This window comes from Eublepharis macularius, chromosome 6 (genome assembly GCF_028583425.1).
Source record: "Eublepharis macularius isolate TG4126 chromosome 6, MPM_Emac_v1.0, whole genome shotgun sequence".
In the NCBI taxonomy this organism is placed as follows: Eukaryota; Metazoa; Chordata; class Lepidosauria; order Squamata; family Eublepharidae; genus Eublepharis; species Eublepharis macularius.
In genome coordinates this window covers 49,784,267-49,809,741 of record NC_072795.1, presented here as the reverse complement: position 1 = coordinate 49,809,741, position 25,475 = coordinate 49,784,267, and the positions used below count along the sequence as shown (strand labels likewise).

The window sequence follows — 25,475 nt, the reverse complement described above, 5'->3', positions numbered from 1 at the left end:
ACTGGTTTTCTCTACAGATAATTTGTCTTCTGGTTTTTTTAATTTTGGATTTTTTAAAAAGCAAACCTCAGTTGAACATATTGTTAAAAGTAGGAACTGCACTGTGAAATAGAAAAACATGTAAAAAGGATGCCTCATCAAATGCTAATTGATCCTTGGTAAGAATAGGATTTCTTTTTTAATTTCAGTATTATTGAACAGTATAGGGGTTTATCTTCTCATTTCTTTTCTTAGAAACCAAGACCAATCACAGAATACAACATTGTACAAATAAGCAGGTGGGAAAAGTGCACAGCTTGGTTGCTGATGTAACTGTGACTGAAATGACAGCTGTGTATTAAACCCCAACAGGATAATGCAGCAATCCAGGAAACCTTCTCAAAATCTGTTATTCTGGCTGCAGCTGCTGCTAATATATTATCTCTGCCAGCCAGGATGATTTAATCTTTCAATATCACTTAAAGGGAACAGAAATGTTAATCAACAGTAGTTCACTGTAGTTCCCAAACCCATCATAGAAGACCACTGGAAAGAACTCAAGGGGAAACTGTAGAGAATGCACACGTGGGCTTGAGTACAAGCATCTCTCAGGAGGGGAAATTGTGCAAATTCCTGACAGTGGATTACCATTTTGGCTACTTGATGTACATTCACATATCTAATATGTGTTAATCTTTGTCTCCACATTACTCCAACCACATGACCCCATAAGAAGTTTCAAAAAGAGCATGCTCCCTTCATGTTGTTTCCCTTTCACCCCTGTGATTTGTACCTTGAGGTTGTGGTAGACCACCACAACAACGTTGGACAAAGACAGGCGTTGGGACTCTAAGTATAAGATGTCCCTCTACTATTGCAGAAATGGATCTGTTGAATCCCAGGACGATGACGACGACGACGACGACAACAACAACAACAACAACAAACATTTGATTTATATACTACCCTTCAGGACAACTTAACACCCAATCAGAGTGGTTTACAAAGTATGTTATTATTATCCCAACAGCAAACACTCCGTGAGGTGGGTGGGGCTGAGAGAGCTCCTAGAAGCTATGACTGACCAAAGGTCACCCAGCTGGCTTCAAGTGGAAAAATGGGGAATTAACCCCGGTTCTCCAGATTAGAGTCCTGCGCTCTTAACCACTACACCAAACTGACACAATCCTAAATTACAGTTTTCCTATGCAGCTCGGCCATATTCTGTCATCAGATACCAAAGTATCAGGAACTAGTCATTGGTACACACTCTATGATGTAACTGAAAGGACACTTTCATATGCAAAGATATCCATATCCACATTGCTATAGCCCATTGTGATGTCATTATTCCTTCCCAAGAGGTCAGAAAGAATTTTCACAACACAGAACAAAAAAAAAGTTATGGGACAATTGCTGAAGGCATACAAAGCAAGACCAGTTTGTGAAGACCACAGGGCAGTGGGGAGGGACTGAAGTACATTGCCAGGAGATGGCTGGTATATCTTGTCAATGCTGCCTGACTTGTCCATGCTGTCCAGGCTGTCACTGTTCCCCCTGCTGCCCTTGCAGTCCTTGCTGCACAGCATTTGATTCACCAAGGTTTCCTGACAGAGATCTAGAGGACGAATGCTGCTTGTTTTGGCGTTTTCTGTGTACTGATGAACGGAATTGTGACTGTTGCTATTGTCCACATGAGGAAGATGAACCTTGCCAGTGCTTTCACTGTACGTGCTCAGAGAACCCCAATCTTCGCTGCTGCTGCTGCTCCTGTGCTAATAACCCACACTGCAAGTGCTGTTGCTGTACAATTGAAAACACGGAGTGTCAGTGCTATGAAAGCAGGTGTTGCACGTATGTCCCTAATCCTTACAGGAATCGACACAGAAATGAGTAAGTGCCATCAAACGGTGGTTTCTTTTAAATGGTGATGCTGTACTTCCTTATGCATTATCACTTGCATGAACTGTTTCTCAGAAACTATGGGTATAAGAAGAGAAGGGGGGAACCTGGGACAGTGCCTGAGGAAAGGAGACATAAAAAAGGGTGAGTAAGGAAAAAAAATCTGCTTAGTAAAGCAGGGTCTCCTGGTACCCTTCATCCCAACTGCTCATGCATTCTCCTCCTACAGTGAATAGTTAGCAACAGGTCAACATGTTGTGTACTCTGGCTGCTTCAAAGACCACTTGCGAAGTGCATGGAGAGCCCCTCTGGCCTAGCAAACTGTAACATCCTCCAGTCCGTGGCAAGTGCCCTCAAACAATATGTGGTACACATGGCAGAACATTCCTGCTAAATATGATCCAAGATGTCATGTTGTTTCAGGGTGAAACTATCAGCATATATATCAGCATATATATTTTTTCTCGTCTTCTTGACCGGGACAATCACCTCATGGTATGGCTAGTGATTCTGATGGCTGCTGCTCTCCCCAAACTAGTGCCAATGCCCCATCTTATCTCCTCTATGGTAAACTGGTAGGGGTGCTGGTGGCAGCATACTGCTTATCAGTGGGGGAGTCAGCCAGAGCCTTCTGACTGAATTCCCTCATTTGCCTTTGTCCCAGGTGGGAGGAAAGCACAGGTCCCTAATTTGTATGTCTATCTTGCAGCAGCAGAAAATACTAGGTGTAAAGGGGGCTGTAGTGTATTTGTTTGTGCATGGGTGAGGGAGGTGTTTTGTCTTGCCTTTTCCCCAGCACAAGTCCAGGAAAAGCAGCAAGGTGAAGTTGGAGCATTTTGAACTAGAAGGAGCAAGTGAGCAAAATCTTTTCTCAAAGACTGAAGAATCAGCTCTTTCCTAGATCCAGATATAAGTTCCTCTGCATCATCATGCAGAGGAAAATTCTCTTGGGATAGATTCTAGCAGCTCAGAAGCAAGACCTGTCAGACAACTGTGCATTAGGTCAGGCATCAGGGAAAGGCAAAAGTCACCCATTGGCCAGTTTTACAGATTCGTCCCTTCCTGGACGTTCTCCTTCACAGCAACAAATTTTTCTTTCCTTTAACGGTTAGCTGCTCGCTTACATCCTTTGTCCCCAACTTATTCCTTGTTTGTAGTGAACCAGAAATATTTTATTTGAATTTTGCTCTGCAGTTGTTGACAGCAAGTTTTAAATGGGCAAATCAGCATTTATATTTAAAAGAATATGATGCTATGTGCACAGTAAAAATGTATAGATAATATGCATTCAGCAGATAGAAATTCTGTTGAATTCATAAGGTGAAAAATGTAATGACGGCGGTTTGTATACAAGAAGCATGGTACTCACAGGATTTGTCTGGGGCATTTCACTTTCCTATTTGTCTTCCCTGAAGGCCCCCATAGCCTCTTCCGGATCCTGCTTCTTCTTCGTCTGCCCAACCACCAGCCAACCTATTTTTATCTGCTAGGGTTGCCAGGTGTCCAGTTTGGAACTGGACAGTCCAGTGTTTGCCCATCCGGTCTGGGAAATAAACAGAGAAAATATAGATGTCCAGTATTTTCTAATTAAGTAAGCCTGCAACCACCACAGCCAAGTTCTATGCATGTGCTTTCTTTCTTTCTTTCTTTCTTTCTTTCTTTCTTTCTTTCTTTCTTTCTTTCTTTCTTTCTTTCTTTCTTTCTTTCTTTCTTTCTTTCTTTCTTTCTTTCTTTCTTTCTTTCTTTCTTTGTAGGATTCTGTGGTAATTCTTCCAGTATGCTCATTGGGCGAGTTAAGCATATACTGTTTCTCTTTCAGAACAATGGGGATTTTAAAATGCTTAGCTTTGGAGGGATTGTGTGACTCGTATTATATCCCTTTTATTTTGTATAAAATATAATTTGCTAGACTATCTGTGGAATCATAAGATGTGGAACCCCTGTTCTGCTATGAAACCTTGTTCTGTGACCTTGGACTGTACTCTCAGCCTAACATAACCTCACATATCCTTGTGAGGATAAAATGGAGGAGAAGATAATGAAATAATCCACCTTCGGTCCCCATTGGAGAGTAAAGTGCAATATAAATAAAATAAAACAAACCTTTCTGCATTTAAGAGAACTAGATGTGAGGGAGAAGAGCTCCATTTTAGCATGCTAGCTTTCTGTACATGCTATGTGCAAAGATCTCTGCACAGGTGTTGGGTGCTGTATTATACCTCATGAAGGGGGGTGGGGAGAGAACCTAAAAGACCAACAAGATTTCCAGGATATAAGCTTTCAAGAGTCAAAGATCCCTTTTTTAGATACAAGTAGAATACTAGGATATTCCTATTTGTATCTGGTGAAGTGAGCTTTGACTCTTGAAAGCTTTTGTTGGTCTTTGAGGGTCAAGTCTTGCTGTCCTAGTGCAAAGAAGAGCAAGACTAGACTCAAATCTTGCTCCTCTACTGCAGACCGACACAGCTGCCCACTTGAAATTTAAATATAATTTACATTTTTTTACTTGTCCTCTGGAGACCATAATATAGTCAGGTGTGCAGTGTTTTTGCTTTTTAGAAACTATAAAACAGCAGTATAAAGAAAACTTAACCTATTATTCACTTTCTTAGTTAAATTTCTACCTGTTGCACAATCATTTAAACCCAGAAATCTCTATGTATTTGTATTTATTAAATGGGAAGTTTGGTATAGTAGTGCATAACATGTCACACTGGGTAGATCCTAGGGTTACCATCTACCTGGAGAAAAAATGTCTTTCCCCTTTAATGAGGCTTAATAGGATCTTATATCCCTCCATGCCATTAAAAGTTCCAATGACTCATTTCCACCCTCTTTTTATCATGTGTGTATGCATGTGTATATTTTTTGGTCAACAAATTTTCATCAAAAGAGTCAAGTATTTTTGTTGAAACCATCTGGCAACCTTATTATCAGCACCCGTCTCTTAAGCTTCCCCTCATTACTTCCCACAGGCAGCCTTTCTTCAAGAAAATTCTGGCCAACTTACATGGTGCTGTCTGAGCTGGACCCCAGTTGCTCATTGGGGAACCTGCAAGGGTTTCCAGGGGTACATCATTTCCCCCTGTATCCCCTCCTGATACTGAGAGCCAGTTTGGTGTAGTGGTTAAGAGAAGCAAGACTCTAATCTGGAAAGCCAGGTTTGATTCCCCACTCCTCCACTTAAAGCCAGATGGGTAACCTTGGATCAGTCACAGCTCTCTCAGAGCTCTCTCAGCCCTACCCATGTCACAGGGTGATTGTTTTGAGGATAATAATAACACACTTTGTAAACTGCTCTAAGTTGTTCTAAAGGGAGGTATATATATCAAATTTAAAAATCGAATGTTATATCTTCTTGCTTGTTCTGGCAACTCCCATATCCTCACATTTCTCTGCTTCTTTTTCTTCTTCCCACTCACCAATCAATCTACCTGCCCCCCATATTAAGTTATATTTACTATTAATTTACTTCATTTATGTTCTGCCTTTCTCCTCAACAGGGACCCAAAGCGGCTCATTTTCTTCTCCTCCATTTTATCCTCTCAACAACTCTGAGAGATAGGAAAGGGTGAGAGTGTGTAACTGACTCCAAAATTACTTAGTGAGTTTCCAAAGCAGAGCTGGGACTCGGGACAAAGTCCCGGATCCTAGGTTAATCACTATATCATATTGACTGTCAAGGCATAGTTGCTGTTGAACAGTATTAATCAGCTGGGCCTGGGTGAGTCATACAAGTTGCATGGTAGCAAGTTGCCCTGTGGTTGCAGCCAGGCCTGGCCCCAATTAATCCTCCTTCAAAGCCAAAATAGCCCCAGAAAGGACCTTGACCCCTCTACTTGCCTTTTCCTGACAGAAACCAAGCCTTGACAATACCATTGTTGTTGTAGAGTAGACATGGGCACAAACAAGAAAAAAATTAAAAGAAGACCCTGTTCATTGTTCTTTGCCATCCATGAACAATGAAAAATGAACAGAAGCGAACATGGCCCCTTAACGAACATATTCAGTGTTCGTGTTTGTGGCCCTTTAAAGATTCCTTTAAACTATCAGCTGGCAGGTGATGGTGGGGATTCCCCCTTGCTGCCTGCCAGCTGATAGTTTAAAGGGCCCTTTCCTGCCATGTGCAAGGGGCAGGGCCCTTTAAACACCCCACAACCCCCAGCCCCCACCCCCCTTCCCCACCCCAGTGCTGCCAGGCTGCTGCTGCCGGGCACGAGAGGGACGGAGAGATTCTCTCCATCTCTCTGATAGCGGGCAGAGCTGGTGCCATGCAGCCACTTCTGCCCACTGTCAGATGGATGAGGAGAGACTCACCTCGTCCCTCTGACAGCGGGCAGAGTCGGTGCCACTGCGGGACCGCTTCTGCCCACTGTCAGATGGATGAGGAGAGACTCCCCTTGTCCCTCTGACAGCGGGCAGAGCCGGCAGCACGAGGCTGCTCCTTCCCAGTGCCAGCAGGACAGAGAGATTCTCTCTGTCTGTCTTGCACCGGGAGAGCCGGCGCCATCCCCTTTGCTGTCATTTTCTCTCCACAGTGGCAAAAACTGTACTGCCTGTTGGAAGCTACTTTATGGGGTTACAAAACTGACCTTCCCAATGTCCAATACCCACCAAAGTTGCAGGGGAAATAGTCCTTAGTGTCCTCTGAAGCCCCCCCCACCCAAGTTTCAGAGAGATTGCACCTCAGGAAAGGTATGATCCATGGGTTCCCCCCCCCTTTGCTGTCTATTTCTCTTCTGAGTGGCTAAAACTGGACAATCTGCTGGAAGCTGAAGGGTTAAAGCCAGAAGGAAAGCCAGAAGAAAAGCCAGAAGGAGTTCAGAGTTCAGTCCCTGCCTTGCCAGGGAAATTGATTGAAAGGCACCAGACTGTCTGGCTTGACAAACAGCTGCCGAATGCAACGAACGAGGCTTGCGGCGACCACCTATTCGTTTGGAATGGGGACTCACAAATGGCTTGTTCATGAACAGATGAACAGGCTGTTTGTGGGTTTTTTTCGTTTGTATTGCTGCTCATTCTATTGCAGAGTAATAGACACTAAGACCATCCATTTCTAAAAGCGATAGGTGTTCTTTTTTCCATGGGGAGGGGGTTATCCCAATGGGTTTTTTTGTTTAGTTTTGTTTTGTTTTAGATGCTATGATTTTCTGCAAACCTGGTGTTTTCTTAGGTCTGCAGAAAGATGTCTGTCCCCAGCCATGGCCACAGATCTTAAGTATTAACAGATGGGGCCATGTTGGGAGAATTGAAGTACATGTGCCCTTGCGTGCTCCTCCTACCCAGGATCAACATCTTAACAGTCAGAAGTCTTTGGTTTATTTTTTTGTTTGTTTTCAGATACGTGTATGGCCATCCCAGAAGAATATCAAGAAGCAACACATCTGTCATTACACTGGAGAAGGATGCATCAGGACATGCTTTTATTGACCAGTTGACTTGCCCCCTGTGTAAAGAGCTGTTTCTCCATCCATTTATGTTGCCATGTAATCACTGCCTTTGTGAGAAGTGTATCAAGAGAAGCCAGCAATGCGCTGAGGTCATTGAAAACTTCTTTATCATCACCTGCCCAATATGCAGCAAGGCACATTGCCTCCCGTTTTCTAATAAAGTACAACTCAGGATGAATTACTTAAGAGCCAGACTGGCTAGGAGATATATGCGACGATATGGTTTCTTAAAGTGGAGATTTGACAAAAGCAAAATACCAATATATTGCCAAGTTTGTATTGAACGGCGACGAGCTGACAAAAGATGTCTGACGTGTCAACTGAATTATTGCAATGTTTGCTTGACAGCATATCATCAGGATGTCACCACTCAAAACCATGTCTTTACTAAAGTCAGTTATGAAGTCTGGGAAGAAAAAAACTGTTTAGTCCATCCTGATTCATTGGTATCCAGATACTGCTTTGATGACCATGAACTGTTGTGTGATTATTGCAAGGAATCATGGCACAATGATCATGAAGTAGTTACATTGCCAGTGGCATGTTCGAAACAATCCGCTGCATTATTCAGTACTATTGCAAAGTTCAAAAAAGGTTCCTGTTTGTATTTAAATTCTTCTTTTTCTGCTTGATTTGTACTTAGATAATTTAACATGTCTCACAGTGCTTTCTCTGTGGCCATATAAGTCCATGAGTACAGATGGTAACAAGCTGGTGGATTCTGACCACAAGAGGAGAAGCTGTACAGCAATGTGATCCAGAGATCAAGACTTGGATAGTCTAAGGGAAACCTTGGTCCAAGTTCTACCTCTGCTATAGTCTTACTAGGTAGCTTCCATTTCTAATTTGTGAATGTGGGGAACGCCATACCTGCATGTTTTCCTGAAGGCTGCCATACCGCCTCCCTTAAAGATCTCTGTTTGAAAAGGGAGGAAGTAAGGTCCGCTTTCTTGTATTCTCCTCCTCCCACCCAGTACAAATGTTTAATTAAGGGCTCCTCCTTCATCTTGACCCTCAGCATCTAGTTCTTTGGTTCCTTCTCACCTGGCTCCATTGCTGGCAATTGTAATGTCTCTCAATGACCTGAGATGGGGATGAGGCCTCCTATCTGCTGTCAGAAGGGATGCTATTAGAGGGCTTTGAAGCAACTAGGGGGAGGAAACATCACCGTTTGGAAGTGGTGAATCACTCACACTTTTCAGAGGCATGTTCTCCTTCCTTCCTGAAACCATGCACTGGCAGCAGTGGGAAATTCAAATGCACTCCCAAAGGCTTCATTCATATTCATGTGCACCTACCCCCGCCCCGGCAGCTCACAGCACAACTATTACTCTTTTGTGCATTTCACAACTATGCCATGCCCAGAGTAATTGGGGCTCATGCTTCACTGAAATCAATGTAGAAAACAATAAAAATAAATGCACTTCAAATACTAATTATATTTTTGCATAGATTAGGAAAATGAAATGTCTCAATGGCATTATTATTTTGATGCTGGTGCATATACAGATTGCTGAAATAAGAGTATTCATACTTGTATGAGTGCAGTAATGATGGCTAGAACCCAAAGATCTCCATGTATATATCTAAACTTCAGCCTTGTTCAGATATTTGACTGGTTACACACTGAAATCATGAAGGCAAGAGTTGGAATGCACCCAGTATGCCAGCACTGTATTTCTACTATTTTCAGTGAAGGTTTAAACAGTATTTCTACATGTGTACATCTGTGTATGCATAGTCTCTTCCTTGTAACCAGGAATGATGCAAAACCTAGCATCCTAATTGTATCTGGAGTATACAATACATAAAAGAGGACACTATTCAGGCGTTTCACTGAACACATGATGATTGAGTGTGGGGTCAATGGGCATAATTCTGCTCACCTCCGCATGCTTTCATTTTACATGCCACTGAACATCTGAACCAGAGTGTTACCTGCATGCGATTGTGGAGAGTGCTGTCAAGTCATAGCTGACTTACAGCAACCTCTGTTTCCAAGGCAAGAGACTAAGAGAGGAGGTTTGCCATTGCCCGCCTCTGCAACCCTAGTCTCCCATCCAATTAATAACTAAGGCCAACTTTGCTTAGTTTCCGAGATCTGATGAGATTGGGCTTGCCTGGCCTATACAGCATAGGTAGATGGGGATTTTGCTGATTCTCATTTAACTGCAACTCCTTATGCTGTTTCAGATGTACCTCTAGAGAGGCTTCAGGACTAACTATGGCTTTACTCAATGTGTCTGAGTAAAGCTATGAGATCTACCTCCAAGATGATAACTTAGGACACAGATGTAAGGTTGTCTTCCACAGACCAGCTAACCCTGAATTTTGGTCTCAACATGGTTTTAATGGCAACAATATCCTTTCCATTGGAGCGTAGATTAGAATACCTAGATTCTAAATAAAATAAATAATCTCTTATTTTAATTAATGGGCAAATAATTCTATTCTAAATACTTGGATGAAAAACAAAGGTGAAATTCAACCTTGATCCGTGGATCTATTGCAAGCACTGTTTGCTTTAACATGTTCACAGATTTCTCTGTCTAAAACATTGCATCAGTCCAGAGAAAGATCCATGAATACATTTTCCCTGGAACTCGCTCCTCAGAGAAATTCGTCTGTCCCCTTCAATTGCCTTCTTCCACTAGACTTTTTTGTTTTGTTTGGTGTGCCCACAGTGACCCCAGCTTCATGCCCAATGTTTCAATTGTTTTAAATGTTTTAATTGTTGTTTTTATGCCTTTGTATATTTTAGCTCTGATTTTAATTGTTTTAATGATGTGTTTTTGTTGGTTTAAATGGTTTTAAAATGTGATTTAATTATATACATTTTAATTTGATAGTTGCTGGCCCTCATGAAGGCAGAAAAGTGGAGTATAAATTTTGTTAAATAATTTTTTTAAAAAATTCTTTTACACTTATGGATCAGGTCCTTAATGCATGCACATGAAGTCCAAGTGTGCACTTGAGTGTACATGGGTCTTAGGATAGAGATTAACATGTTTGGAATTTGTGTGAAACACAGGATCAATCTATGTTTTAAACCATGTGATTATTTTTGAGAATACTTTGCATCTCTTGATATGAGGGAACAAAGTCATCTTAATTGTAAGCCACACTGGAGACCTGAAATGGTAGAAATGTAGAGTAGATTTCCCCCCCCCCCATAAATATATCACTAAAATTGGCAAAACAAAATTTCAATTTAACAAATCTACTACTTTTTGCCATTTAATCTTGAAGATGCCCATGAACAGGCTTTTGTAACCTGCTATGGCCCCCATGATTCTCAGAACAGTGCTATTATGCCCATGGCCTAATTTGACTCTGACCTGTGGGATTCATACCATGCTGAGTAACCACCTTCACCTCTCTGCAATGCACAGTCTGAGTCAGTTGTTTGAGTAAGTGATGCCATATATTTCCAACTAAAAATATAAGAAAATTCTTAGCCCACTATCACCCTCCATATACACTTTTGGAGTTGTTATGAGGTATGTGTGTGTGTAAACATGCTAAAAATAATGCTCAACGGGTTTTACAAACAAGCATTTATTTTTACATGCATTTAGATTTTTATTTCCAAAAATGCAGATGTTCATGTTTGGATGATTTATGGATGGATCTTCATATATGGTCCAAAGCAATGAAAAATCTGAGTCTTGCTTTGAGGCAGGTGGGGTTTTTGTTTTGTTTCATTTTACTCCCAAGAGTAGCTGGCATGTGTATTCTATTGATAATGGCCAATGTGTTACCTGTACAGGATACATGTCCTTGAAATAAGCAGTGATGTTTCACCTTCATCTGGGGGTTGTTGCCCTGGAATACAGGAGCTCTACAGGAGCTCTGACTGAAGTCAGCTCCCCAATGTCAGTTTAGAAACCTTCTGTATTTTGTGAATAAATCACCAAATCACAAGTATATAATTATAATTACTGTCCTTATTTTTGTATTGCAGTCCGCTATGTAATTGATAATGATCTAATGGAAATCCTTGTATTAAAAAGCAATTTTAAGTCCTACAAAGAAGCAAAAAGGAAGGAGATCAGGGATGGATTCTTCAGGTTACGGAACATACTTAATGATCGAGAGAAAGAAATGATGGAAGCAGTAGAAAACCTTGAGCTTCAAAAACAGAAGAGACTAGTGGAGTATGCAGACTACACAACTAAAAGAATTGCCCAGATGGACAGCCTCATGCAGTATTCTAAGGAAGCTTTGAAGGAAAGCAGTCAAATAGCATTCCTGCAGTCTGCCAATTGCTTGATAAATGAATTAGAAGACATACTTGAAAATGTTTACCAACCGAGCCCATGTCTCAAAGAAGATCCTATTAAGCATCTTAAAGTCGACTTTGAAGAACTTTCAGAAACCTTTCATAACCTTTTCCCATCAATTAAAAGGAAAATGTTAGCTGACAAATCAAGCAAACGCCCCTACCCTTGCAGTTCTGATATAATGATTCCAAGGAGTGTTTCCAGCACCCACATTCAAAAGCCATTAACACCAACACGAAGTCAATCTTTATCAACACTAACTTCACAGAGTGAAGAAAATCCAGTTGAAGCTGAAAGGCCAAAATCATCACCTCCTCCTAATTTTAAGGACCGTGGATTGTATGCTTTTTGGGATGCATCTTTAGATAGTTCAAAAAATGAAAGAAACTATCAAACCCAGAGTTCCTATTTCAAACCCGAATCACTTGAAGAATCGACTACAGTTCCTGGCACTGTTGTTATTTACCAGACACTTGTATATCCAACTGCTGCTAAGGTAAGGACTTTATAAATGATTCTTGCACCCTGATCCACCTAATTGACAGCATCCTTAGATAGATAGCCCAATCTTTGCAATACTGGAAAACCTTCAGACTGAAGAAGCATGCCTATTTTACAATCTCTTTTCTCTTTGGGGTTTGTCTATGTATGACAGTTCCAAAAAAAGTGGTTACAAATGTCAAAAATGTCATAACGAAGTCAGCATCAGAATTCTCCCACGGTGTTCTTTCCATGAGAAATGAATCTAAAACCTCGTTTTTGAGACCAAACTAGGGATGATGGCATACTTGTGGCTACCATAAGGAAACCACCGCGATTTTAAAAGCATGTAAAAATACTGCAAGGTCCTCCTGATCCTAATTGGGCATGCAACACAGCACTCTTGTTTTCCCATCACATCTTTCCATGTTCTGAGACAGTTGCAGGGAGCGTGGGTGCTGCAGCTGTTTGGGCAGTTGAAAAGGCATGGGGGTAAGAAACCTCAGTTGTCTGCAGGTCTAATCGGGATCAGGCCCTCATGGCATTTTATAATGACTTTTAAATGGTGCGGGAATCTTCATGGTGAACACAAATACACTATCACATCTAGTTTGGTCCTGAGAGCCCTTTCCTTGCTCTTTGAACAGGTTGATATGTTCTTTGTTAACATATAGGTGAAAGGACCATGATGGCAGAAGCATGGCATTGTTTCTCCCCATGTCAGCATGACTTATCTTGGGGACTAGGGGGATATCAATATGGTTCCTATATGGAGTTGCCAACTCTGGGCTGGAAATTTTTTTGGAGATTTGTGGGGCAGAGCCTGGAAAGGACAGAGTTTGGGGAGAGAAGGGAGCTCAGCAGGGATGTGATGCCATAGATTCCACTCTCCAAAGCTGCTATTTTCGCCAGAGGAACTGATTTCTCTAGTCTGAAGATCAGGTGTAATACCAGGAGATGTTGGCAACCCCATTCTTAGAGTGTCTGAGCAGCATGGGAATATGAAGAAGTAGTTCTCATTCATTCCACATGGATGAATTAGGTTTATATGCTATATCATTGACTGTTATCTCTGCTCCAAGTGTGGAGACATTCAGTAGTAAGGAACCTCTATGTTCTGAGGCAGTGTACCTCTAAATACTAGATGCTGGTGACAAATGGTAGGGGATTCTATTTTCATTTTGACCTACTACATACAATGTTTAAACTGCATTTGGCTGGCAACTGTAGATGGAGGCAAGTGATTTGCCCTAGACCACACACTCAGTATAAGACAGAGGTGTGGCCTGAATCCTAAACATCCTATTGCCATTTGCTGACATGGAGTGCACCAGCAATTTAAACAATCACCATATTCTCAAGGTTTACATCGGGCTTCAAATGAGTTCTCAGAATAAGGTGGGGTGGACTACTGGCTGGCTGCTGTGTGGAACTGGTCTGTTTCAGCAGGGCCCTTAGGTTCTTATGACTAGCCATTTAACTTACAGGGAAAGTTCCCGAAAGGTTGCTGTCCTGAAAATCCACTGGTAGCTAGGAGCAAGCAGTAGCTCTGCCAATGGCCACTTGGCTCAGTGACTACAAAGACTGTGGCAGCTCAGCAGTAGACTCCTCCTGTACTGTTGGCAATTAGTGGTAGTGCAGGAGGCAGCAATGCATGAGCTGATGTACCATTGGTGTAGTTGGCTAGGTCTGCGCTGAGTGCCCCCTGCAGTGCTATAGCACCCCAAGGTGCCCAGTTTGACTTCTGTCTGGGCCTTTTTAAATTCCCACTCAACCTTTAGAACAAGCTTCAGTGCCCATAAGGAGCCCTAGTCACTATGCAGATCCCAAGAAGGATGCTAATACAATCACCTCTCTTCACCAGTGTGTCAGGACTTGGGCAAAGAACAAAGTGCAACTCCCTGCTATTCAGTTGGGAGTTTAACACAGGATTTGAGCCAGCCTCCCTTCCTCCCCCTCCTCCATGAAGAACAGTGCAGGCCCATTAGTCTCTCTGGTGCCATATGTGAGTAAAGGTATGGAGCAAACCTTACAAATACCATGTTTGCATTTGCATCTGTTTACTGGTGCCATCAAGAGCCTCAGAATTTTTGATTAGCTCTGAACTGACAAGTTAGGGCACCCCCAGTAAAAATCAATCAATAATTATTGTTACTGTCTTCTTGCATTTAACATGGTGATTGAGCATACTATTCACAATGAATAAAAATTGCTACTGCAATCATCACTGAATGCCATTTTGAAAAATAATTCTGTACAAAAAAGTCATTAATTTTTGCTGAGTGATGCCGAGTACTCCTCATTATGCCACTCAAGTACATGTGCTCATGTAACTTGTTAAAATGGGGTGGGGGGGAGAGAACTGACAAATAATAGAAAGACCATCTTTTCCCCCCATATGGCGAACTTTCTCATCTCTTTAAATTAATTCTAACCTTTATGTCCTGCACTGAATGCATATAACATGGTTTTAACAAGTACTTTTAGATCCTTCCTCCATTTATCCTTTTTTTAAAAAAAATAGATCAAGATGTGTAAATCTTCCTCTCTAGTTCTAACATGAACTTTCATCTAGGAATGGGTGAACATTAACAGACATTTAGGAGTGTTCACCAGGAATGTTCACAAACATGAACAATTTTGCTCCTGTGCATATGGGAGAAGGAGGCTTTGAGGATTTTACTTTATTCTGTATAGTTTACATTTTGATTAGTCAGTCACCTTGAGGAAATATGGGAAATGAACAAACCATCAAATAATGGACTCATTAACCTACAAACCTTATGTTTCCACCAATGGATGGGAATAGCTAAACAAAGCCAGGGAGAAGGCCAAGAAATCTACAGTTCCAAACTAACCCAACAGGAAAAGATGCTGGGCAAACATTGGAAGAGAAATGTCCTTACACAGCCAATACTTCTCTCCTCCTTGGCAAAGACAAATTTTTTAGTTTGGAAGAGGGCTGATTAGTGCCAACAGGCATTTTGTGAGTGTTTTCGAGTAGAATCAAGATTCAAGGGAATCTATGTTCAGCTTAAAAGAGTGTGAGCTTTTCAGAGCTTTTCAGCAAGGGAAGTTTGTGTTTTGAATTTCCTGCATGTAGTCGATTAGCATCACTACTTTCCCTTTTTAAAAAATCTTTAGTTTCACATATGATATATGACAAGTATGTTTGCCAGGCCTCATACAATAGCCTGCCACTGCTCTGAGAAAGAAAAACAGCAAGATCACTGATGTTGCTGTCCGGTTTTCTCCCGGGTGCTGCTGCATCGGGCACCAAGGTACCTGGCTTTGACACCCGGATGCAGCTAGGGATTATGCAGGGTCCTGCTTTGTGGAAGGAGGGGAGGTATATATCACCCATGCACCCTCTCAAGCCACCAGCAAACCTGCTCAACCTAGCCCTGCTCCTGTGTCCGTCCTCCTCCTTCATCTCCTTCGCCACCTTCTCTCCTTGCTCACTCATTCTCTCCATCCAACCTCCAACACAACCCACCCTGTCCTGTGGGTGGATTTCCCTTATATCCTTTCCCTTATTCCTGGCTCCACTTGCCAGTCACAGCCCCTTGTTGGCCCTCTAGCCCTGGCCTTGGTTGCCTCAAGCAGCTGCACCTGGAATAGCTAGTCGGGCTGCTTTGGGCAGTTACACTTGTGCTCTCTTGGCTGGCTGCCAAGCCTCCCCTGCTCAGAGCTTCCAGCTGGTCCCTATTATTCCCTTTCTCCCTGTTTGTAGGTTGGGGTGTGGCCCTGGGCTGCTTTTGATGCCTTTCTCCCTCGGCTGGTAAGTTTCCTGTCTGGCTGGCTGATGGCTGTCTGTCCCTATCTCTTGGGCCTTCTTCCTTGGCCCTGGCCCCCTCTGGACTGTCCTTACTTTCTCTTCCAGAGCTCCCCACTTTCCAGCAGAGGTTGGGGCTGGCTGGCTTCCACCTGCTCCGTCTAACCCCCTGAGGCTTGGGTGTCTCTTCCCTTCCCTTCCCTCTGTGGTTGGCCGTTTCTAGACCTGACTGTCAGTTGAGGCAGCTGGGCAGCTGTCTCCTAAGGGTCTCCTGTCCTCTTCTCCAGGTAAGTCTGGGGGCTGGGCTGTGGACCCCTGACAGTTGCTATGTCTAGGAATCTTTGGAAACTATGATTTTGCCCCAAAATGACATAGCAATGTAGCCAGTTTGGTGTAGTGGTTAAGAGTGTGGGATTCTAATCTGGAGAACCGGGTTTGATTCCTCATCCTCATTCCTCCACTTGAAGCCAGCTGCGTGATCTTGGAGCAGTCACAGCTTCTTGGAGCTCTCTCAGCTCCATCAGCCTCACAAGGTGATTATTGTTCTGGGGATAATAATGACATACTTTGTAAACTGCTCTGAGTGGGCATTAAGTTGTCCTGAAGGGTGATATATAAATTGAATTTTACAATCTTTTGACCCACCGCCTCGCCGACGTGGGAATACAAGGGACGGCACTACAGTGGCTTGTCTCTTTTCTCCACGGCTGGAGACAGAGGGTGGCACTTGGGGAGGAATTGTCATCCCGCTATCCACTGGTATGTGGTGTGCCACAGGGGGCAATACTCTTCCCACTGCTGTTTAGCATCTATATGCGCCCCCTTGCCCAGCTGGTGCGGAGTTTCAGGCTTGGGTGTCATCAGTACGCTGATGACACCCAGCTATATCTGTTGATGGACAGCCAGCCTGGATCAGCCCCGGCTGCCCTGGAGCATGCTTTCGGAGCTGTGGCTGGATGGTTGAGGCAGAGTCGCCTGAAGTTGAATCCCTCAAAGACAGAGATCCTGTACATGGGCCACGGGGGCGTGGATTTGGGACCCCGGCTCCCTACTCTCGAGGGGGCATTGCTTACACCAGTACCAAGGGATAGGAGCCTGGGGGAGATCCTGGATGCCTCCTTAAAAATGGAGGCCCAGGTCACAGCGGTTGCCAGGTCTTCCTTCTTCCATCTTTGGCAGACCAGGCAGCTTGCTCCCTATCTTTCGACCCATGACCTAACTACAGTGGTCCAAGCAATGGTCACCTCTAGGCTAAACTACTGTAACACGCTCTACACAGGGCTTCCCTTGAACATGATCCAGCGATTCCAACTAGTCCAAGATGCAGTGGTGCATGTCATCACCAGAGTGCCTTCTTATGCACATATAACACTGGTATTGCGCCAGCTGCATTGGCTACCCGTGGAGTACCGAATCAGATTCAAGGTTTTGGTATTGACATATAAATCCCTCTGCGGACTGGGACCAATGTATCTGTGGGACCACCTCTCCCTATATGAGCCCCAGAGGATGCTCCGATCTAGCGATAAATAGCTGTTAACAATCCCTGGCCCCAAGGAGGCCTGCCTGGCATCAAGCAGAGCCAGGGCCTTCTCGGTCCTGGCTCCAGCCTGGTGGAACACTCTGTTGCAAGAGACTAGGGCCTGGCTGGATGTGATATTTTTCCTCCGGGCCTGTAAGACGGAGCTGTTCCGCCAGGCATATGGTTGATGCTGGCTAGGGCCTCCCTGCCGGCCGAATTGAGGAAAATCTGCCCTCCCTATCAGATGTATTCTCCACCCAGCCTCTCTGTTAAACATCTGTGGAAAGGACTGGGTGTGGATTCTTTTTTGAGATGTGCTGCCACACTGTTTTAAATATTTATAATGCTTATGTGATTTTAATTCTGTTTTTAAGTGTGTATGTGTGTGTGTATATATATATATATATATATATATATATATATATATATATATATATATATATATATATATATATATATCTTCATGTTTTATATTGTATGTAATCCACCCTGAGCCTGCTATTGTGGGGAGGGTGAAATATAACCCTAAATAAATAAATAAATATTATTATAGGGGATTTCGCCCTCCCCCCATGTCCCCTGCTCCCAGCCCTCCTGCACATTGCCAGGCTCAGCTTGCCAACCCTAATCACAAATATTATCCAAAACAGCAAGTCTTAACTTTCCACATATAGTCCATGGTGTGTGTATGTATATGTGCTGGATGGAGTTTCCTTAATTTAGAAAGGCCTTAAGCTAGAGTTTATGTAAGCAAACTTGAGCATATTAAGGTCATCACTTAAGCTCATTTCAAGTCAACAACTGTTTTTCTTGTAGTAAAGGTCCAATATACAGAAAATCCAGTGTTTCCTAGAAAAGGTTAGACTATATTTTTCCCTGACATATGATTTTTTGTTTGTGTGCAGTGCTTTTTATATGAGCACTCATTCAGTTATGCAGTTCGTAAAGTCCAGGAAGAGTTCTACTATGTGATAAGCTATTTGGCATTGTCTCATCACAGTATATGACCCCATATCTACATTACTTAGGAAAATCTCTAACAAATATGCTGCTAATGTCCTTTATTAATTATAGAATATGATGAAAACTGAACTGGAAAATGTGACAAAAATCAGTTTTTAAAAAAGGAATCTTTTTTTTTTTGGCTACTGATTTAGTAATCAAAACCCTAATTGTCTGTGATACTCATGCTTGTAAGTAAATTAAAATGCAGAATGAAAAAGTTCCATGAGACACATCTTTGTCTCTCTAGATTTACTGGACGTGTCCTACAGAAGATGTAGACAGCTTTGAGATTGCTTATTATGAAGTGCTTGAAATGACAGCTGACAATCTTGTCCGGACCAAACTAATAGACGTAATAACAGGGGTTGGACAACAGAATCTGGAGATACGTAATCTAACACCTAATACAGAATATGTTTTTAAAGTTCGGGCTGTCAATGCTAATGGACCAGGCCAGTGGAGTGATGTTTGTAAGGTACTGTGCCACCTTCCTTCTACATATTTCTCTTATAAATATTATAGATTTGTTTTCCAAAGAAAGGCAATACCTTTCTCCAGTTTTCTTCTCTCCTACCATCAACACTATTCAATGGAAGAATGTGCTTTTCTGAGTTAGGTTCCGTTCACTGGGCCAAGTTGAAGCTGACATGTTCTCTATCAGGCTGGCCTATTGCTTACATTGAGCCACTGATTATGCAGCAATGCTTAATTATTTGTTACTGAAAAGAAAACGTTACTCACGTAATGACAAGAGCTGGAATATCTGTGGAATGTGTGAGCTTCCTTTTCTACTGGGTAGAGTTGCTGGGTAGAATTGTCACAGATCTTCACCTGGAAGGACATACAAAGCAAATTGTATGGTTTTCTTCAGGCAAAAGTATTTGATGAATTTTGAAGCAAAAGGTTTTATAAGACCTGTTAAATTTCTCAGAGAAGCTTTGCACATCCCTATCAATCACCAATTGAAAATAATGTGTTATTAGTCTAGCAGGGAAGGAACAAAGGAATGTAATAAGCTCGCAGTAGAATCACTCTGGCCATGCTTTCATGAAGAAAAATGTCAAAGCACCTGTAACATTTCCGTTTTTTTATGAAGCTCTAATAGAAACAGACGCTTTTGCAGAATACACTTTGAAGTACCGGCTCTTTTTGCTGTGTGTGTGTGTGTGGGGGGGGGGGGAGATTACTTATCATCCTGCTCAGCCAGCACTTGGGGCTGTCTGATACCAACATGTGTTCATGTAGTGACAAAATGTTTGCCAAATCCAACATGCATAGGCTCTATATACAAAGCTGAACCCATAAAATTAGTGAAGAATTTAACCTTGACATTGGCCCCATCCACAATATGCTAATATGTTGATGCCTATTGGCATCAAAGATGGAACTATCATGCTGGGCTGGCATGGAGGTGAAGCATATCCCCCCCCCAGTATATTAGGCCAGCATAACATCCACACTCCTATTAGGGTTTGTTTGGGTTTCAGAAGGACTGGAGGCAGGCAATAAAGCTGAAAGCGCTTCTGGGGAATGACTGCAGGGCAAGAACAACTATGGTTAGTCACAGATCTAAAATCTGTGCATATAATCAGAGTATATTTTCTTCAGTGTATAACAGCAGCAAGTAACGTAAGAAAATCTGAAATGATTACAATTGTCACAGAACAAAACATGCGCATTCAGTTTCAAGTTTTTTAGCTTTTTAAAAGCCAATAGTCCTATTAACCAAGATGAGATAGAATAGAATCTTAAGAAATTTTGATTCCAGGGCACAATTTTTTTTTAAGAATTCACAAGGTATAAAAGAGGGGGGTGGGAACTAGAAACAAAATTCCTCAGCTAGTCTTGGCACATCCTAGTGCTGACATAGATTTTTGTAACAGATTTGGCAGATCTTTGTTGTACTTTCCTTGACTGACATGCTGGAATGCGATCTTGGTTTCAGGCTGTCAAGCTATATTAATACTCCTGGAAAACACAAACTTAACATCTGTCATAATTTGCATATTTCCATAGCAAATGAAAAAGAAACTGTGTTCAACATTTAAGAAAGGTCTTTTAAAAAAATCAACTACCGTATCTCCTTTTGCATGAAATTATAATAGATACAAGTTGGAGACCCACAATGACTTGTGGGGAGAATCATCTTATTTTCTCCTCCCCCATTATTTCCCCTTCCCTGAAAGCCTCTCCCCTTTTCCTGCTTCCTTCTCTCTCCTTCCCTGCCACAAGCCAATCTACCTGTATCTGCCCCCTTGTCTTCAGCTTTCCCTCCTTCCTTCCCCTTTGCAACCTCTACCCAGGAAAACTATAGCCCAATTACATGTTGATGACCATCTTGCAGTGCCCAGTAATGTAATGTCAGCTGGGCCTAGTTGTGTGGTGGGGAACCTGCAAGAAATTGCACGGGGCACCTCATTGTCCTCTGGATTTCCCTCCCCTCACTATTTCCTCTTTCCCTCCTCCTGGCAACCCCCATATCCTCAACTTTCCCTGCTTTTTTCTTAGCAGCCTTCTTAGTATATTTGCATTGCCTAGCTGTTCTTTCAGATATGTCTTTGCAGTATTAAAGAGCAAGAGTCCAGTAGCACCTATAAGACTAACAAAATTTATGGTTAGGTATGAGCTTTCGTGAGTCACAGCTCACTTCTTCAGACACCAGGTATGTGAAGAAGTGAGCTGTGACTAGAGATGGGCACGATCAGAATCACTATGTGAAAAAACCCCAGATAATGGTGTTTGCGCCATTGGGACTCAGCTAATTGGTTCCATCCATGGTGACCAATCGAGCGTTCGGGGGGGGGGGGTTGATCGGGGGGGGGCATTGTGATCTAATTGGAGAGCCAGACACTCAGGCGCCAATAATCTATTCCCCTAGCAACGGAGCGAGGGGGATGCCTGAGCTCTGTTTGCCCTCCTTCTGTCACCCTAGAAAACCGAATGAAAGCCCAGCTTTCCTTGATTAGCAGGCTTCCTTCCAACCACGGAGCAGCAACCCAGGGGAGGGAGGGGGAAGGGGGTATTCGGAAGCCATGGGCACAAAGGTTTTTTGCTTTTTTAAAAAACAGGGCTTTGTAGGAGGACTGGGTGTTTTTCTGTCTGTCACTCTCTGTTTTTAACCTGCTTTTAAAACACTGTATTTTGTGGGAAAACCTCATTCACAGTTCTGTGAGTGTGTTTAAAATATACTTTTGGAAGACTGGCTGCTTGCTTTTAAAATCGGGTGGGGAGGAACGGAGGATTCTGTCCCTGCTTTTTTTAAAAAGCTGGCTGAAACATGTTGACGGAGTGTCTCTCTCTATTTGGAGAGGCAGGGATAGATCCCCCCCTCTGCTCTAAGTGTGTGTGTGTGAATCAGGGCCGGATTGACAGGGGGCAGGGGGGTAGTCTGCCCCCAGCGCCGCCAAAGAGGGGGCACCGGGCGCAGTTGCCAGCCCCAGGAGTGCGCCTGGGGAAAGTCGGTATTTTTTTTTGGATCATGCCCACCTCTAGGTGTGACTCACAAAAGCTCACAACCTACCACAATTTTTGTTACTCTTATAGGTGCTACTGGACTCTTGCTCGTTAATGTTGCTACAGAAGACCAACATGGTTTCCCATCTTGGTCTTTGCAGCATTTCATCTAAAAAACATTTCCTTGTGTAGTCTTTTGATTTACTATCAATTTTATCAATGGATTATATTTGTCTGTTTTTCTATAATAAACATTTAAATAATGAAAGATTTACTGCATCTTTTCCAGGACAAGGAGGTACAATTCCACTGTAGCCCTTATTGCATTATTAGATTGATTAGTTTTGATTCTAATGGCCAATGGCAGGTCAATGAGTTTACACCACAAAGGTACAAAGACAGTGTGATATACATACTACAGTCAAATAGAGTCACAACATCTTTCATATTAGTTCTAAGCTTTCCTATTAATTCTGTCATTCCAGGCTTTTCCTTATCTATGTTCACTTCAAGTTTTTTTTTTAAAAAAAATACAGACTTACCATGCTTCCGATAGGAATACATATTGTTTGAATGATCTATCACATAAATTTATGAGATTTGTACAGCAGAAGGGTTTCTCCCTCTTTAAACTATAGAATAGCAATATTTGTGTCTTATGAATTCTAGACAGTGAGCAATGAGGAGGCACCATTCCAAAAGATGATATAGTCTTCTGGTTCTCTTGTGATTATCTAGTTGAGGGGTACCTACTTAACTGAGATAAGTGCTAAGAGAGGCACAAGCTTCCCTGTGTTCCCTCTCCCTGGGAGGGGTAAATAATGGAATCCTTGTTCCATCGTGCCTTGATCCTACACAGTCACTGCAATGCAAATGATGCTGTAGGATTTTGGGTTTGACTGGAGATCAGTTAGAGAAAAATTTCTATTTTGAATGAGATTGTATCTGCATTTTCCTCTTAAGATCTTTGTCTTGTAGTACCCTCTGCTAAAGATACAAACTATACTTTACGCTTTTTGGCATGCTGTGTCCGGATTCTCCAACTTGAGTTTGAATCAGTCAGTCACAAATCATCTGCCAGTTACCTCCTGGGTACTCATTTTCCAAGTCTGTGGGTCCTAGATTTGGATCAGGACCACTTTATATGGGGAGAAAGTGCTTCAGCCTCCACCCTGCCATTTTCTAGACGCCAAATGAACACAGAGACATGTCAAAATCATAATGTACGGTTTGGCCCTAAGGCAGCTCTTGACAACAGTATACCCCCCATCAGTCCAAGCTTCCAAGATGGTGGTTGACTGTTTCTTTCTTGAGCTCTAACAACATGCCTCCACAGCATTTAACAGGGAAAACTCAAATAGTATGCCCAAGCTGTTGAATGGGTGTTCCCTGCAGACACAAAGGTGATACTTCCTGGAATCTTTTCTGAAGCACCCCCTTTTCAAGAGAATGCAGAAAAGCCAACATTGGCTCTTTACTTTGCTTTGAGAAGGAAGGAAATATATAACAGGAAACATCAGCAGGCACTAAACTGGAGATCACTGTATTACAACCTTCATTCTCTTCCTTGGCTGTTTGTGCAAAATGCGTTTCTCAGGGGCTTCCGTCACTAAAGTCCCCCATGCATGTGCTAAGTTTGCATGGCTTGAAGTCAGACAGATGTAGCCCCTTGCTACATGCCTTACGTGGTGGATGATGCTAAAATAATGGCAGAGAATGATTATTGAGATGCACTAGTTCCTTCCAAATCATGGAATACATTTTTTTTTTTACTGAAGGACAACTGGATAATAGTTAACCAAAGGGGATTGGTAGCTTACAAGGTGATATCCAGGGACTGTCACCAAATGTTCTAACACAACAAAGGCCAACAAGGATTTAAGGAAGGAGAGAGTCTCCCTTCAAATCCTCATTGCCTCATTGCCTTTGTTGTTTTACAGAAGCATTAGTTACTACTACTACTTCATGGATGACTTTCATTATTGCTTTTGTCACTGCAAAATGTACTTTATACCCATACTGTAACTGCATGACTGTGAAAGTAAGAGAAATGAATGACAATCACATTCGCTGCAAAAGAAAAGGGAATATTTGAAGCCGTCTGCCGTCTTCTGCTCAAAGAAATGATCAGAAATATTGGGATACCAATCAAGGGAGTTTTATTGATTGATTGATGAATTAATGAATGGATGGGGCAAGAGTGTTTCAAAGGGCGGTAGTGCTGGGATGCCTCACTAGCTCTCTTAAAGTCCACATTTGGATGACTGATAACGAAAATCTGTAAAATTGTGATAAATATGAATATAGGCAGAAAAACTCTTCAGTATTAACAGCCACTGTCAAAATTCTCAATTAAAACTGCATGGACACAGGTTAATTTCAGGTTATACAGCCATATGGAACTAATCCTTCTCAACATCCCACCACCAGCAGCATTGGTCTCACAGCCAATGCTAATCACATGAAGCATTTTTGCAAATATATCCTTAGATATCTTTAATAATAGCTGCAGTGGGAAATATACCATCATTATCTTATTTCCTGCAACATCTACCTCGTGCAATTACTGATTATGTTTTAAAAACCTCTGTGGATTGCATTTTGTTTTCCGCTAGGTGACGACTCAAGATGCTCGCACAAAAGCCAAAGCCAGATGGGGCTTGCTGCGACATATTCAATCTGCTTTCCACAAATAACTTTGAACTGCAAACAAACCAACTACCTTTTGAGAGAGAAAAATACAAAAGTAAGCCACTGGAGAGAAAGCAATTATATTTTTCTCATATTCTTCTTCTCTTTTTTTTACCAAAGTTAGCTTGCAAGCTGAGATTTGAGAGTAAGCCCTTCAAAATAAAGATCTCCCAGCAAATTAAAGTCTTGGCCCTTGTATTTTATTTGTTCCGGACATTCTTCGAAAACCGGAGGAAAACATTGCACTGTACCTGAAATATATAATGAAAAATCCCTGAAGCTAACTCTCTGATGTAACAGGCCTTCAAAGGAATGTAACTAATTTGGGGGGGTGGGGGTGAAGGGGGTAAAGTTTGCCTAGCTGATATTCTGATTACTTTCTAAGGGGCCAATCCTGATTTCATTTGAGGCTGATGGGATGCATGAAAATTACTTCCTAGAGAAGCACTTGACTGTGCCTAGTGTACTTTGAACTTTTCCTACAGCTCATTGACTGCTCCATCCCTACATCTTGCACTTCACTAGAGAATCATACCAAATTCTGCCTTCAACATTGTCACTCAGCTTTCTACCAACTTTTATATTTTCAATATGTAGCCATAGCCTTGCCCCTTGAGCACATGCTTTACATGCAGAGAGTACCAGGTTCAGACTCGGGCATTCCCCTTTATTCAAGAACCAGGGGTTGGGAAAGACCTTACTCTATGAGACCCTGGAGACCTGCTGCCAGTCAGAGTAGACAATATGAAGAAAGGTGGACCAATGATCTGATTTAGCTTAAGGCAGCTTCCTGTGTTCATCGGTGCATGCTGAAAAAAACAGAAAATTACATAGGCTAATCCTGCTTGTATTCTATGTTTTTAATAGGGCTATTGACATATTCCTATTACTGATGACTAATACTCATATTTATCTCAAACACTAAATTCCTTGGT

The 25,475-nt window shown here is 42.3% G+C and overlaps 1 protein-coding gene across 1 annotated transcript; it reads left to right on the top strand.

The window, feature by feature from the left end:
• Nucleotides 1-1,471: 1,471 nt before the first annotated feature.
• Nucleotides 1,472-24,545, top strand: TRIM42 (tripartite motif containing 42). Its single transcript, XM_054983896.1, has 5 exons — nucleotides 1,472-1,872; nucleotides 7,243-7,925; nucleotides 11,296-12,110; nucleotides 18,644-18,871; nucleotides 24,465-24,545. The coding sequence occupies exons 1-5, from the start codon at nucleotides 1,472-1,474 to the stop codon at nucleotides 24,543-24,545; spliced, it is 2,208 nt and encodes a 735-aa protein (XP_054839871.1).
• The last annotated feature ends 930 nt before the right edge of the window (nucleotides 24,546-25,475 follow it).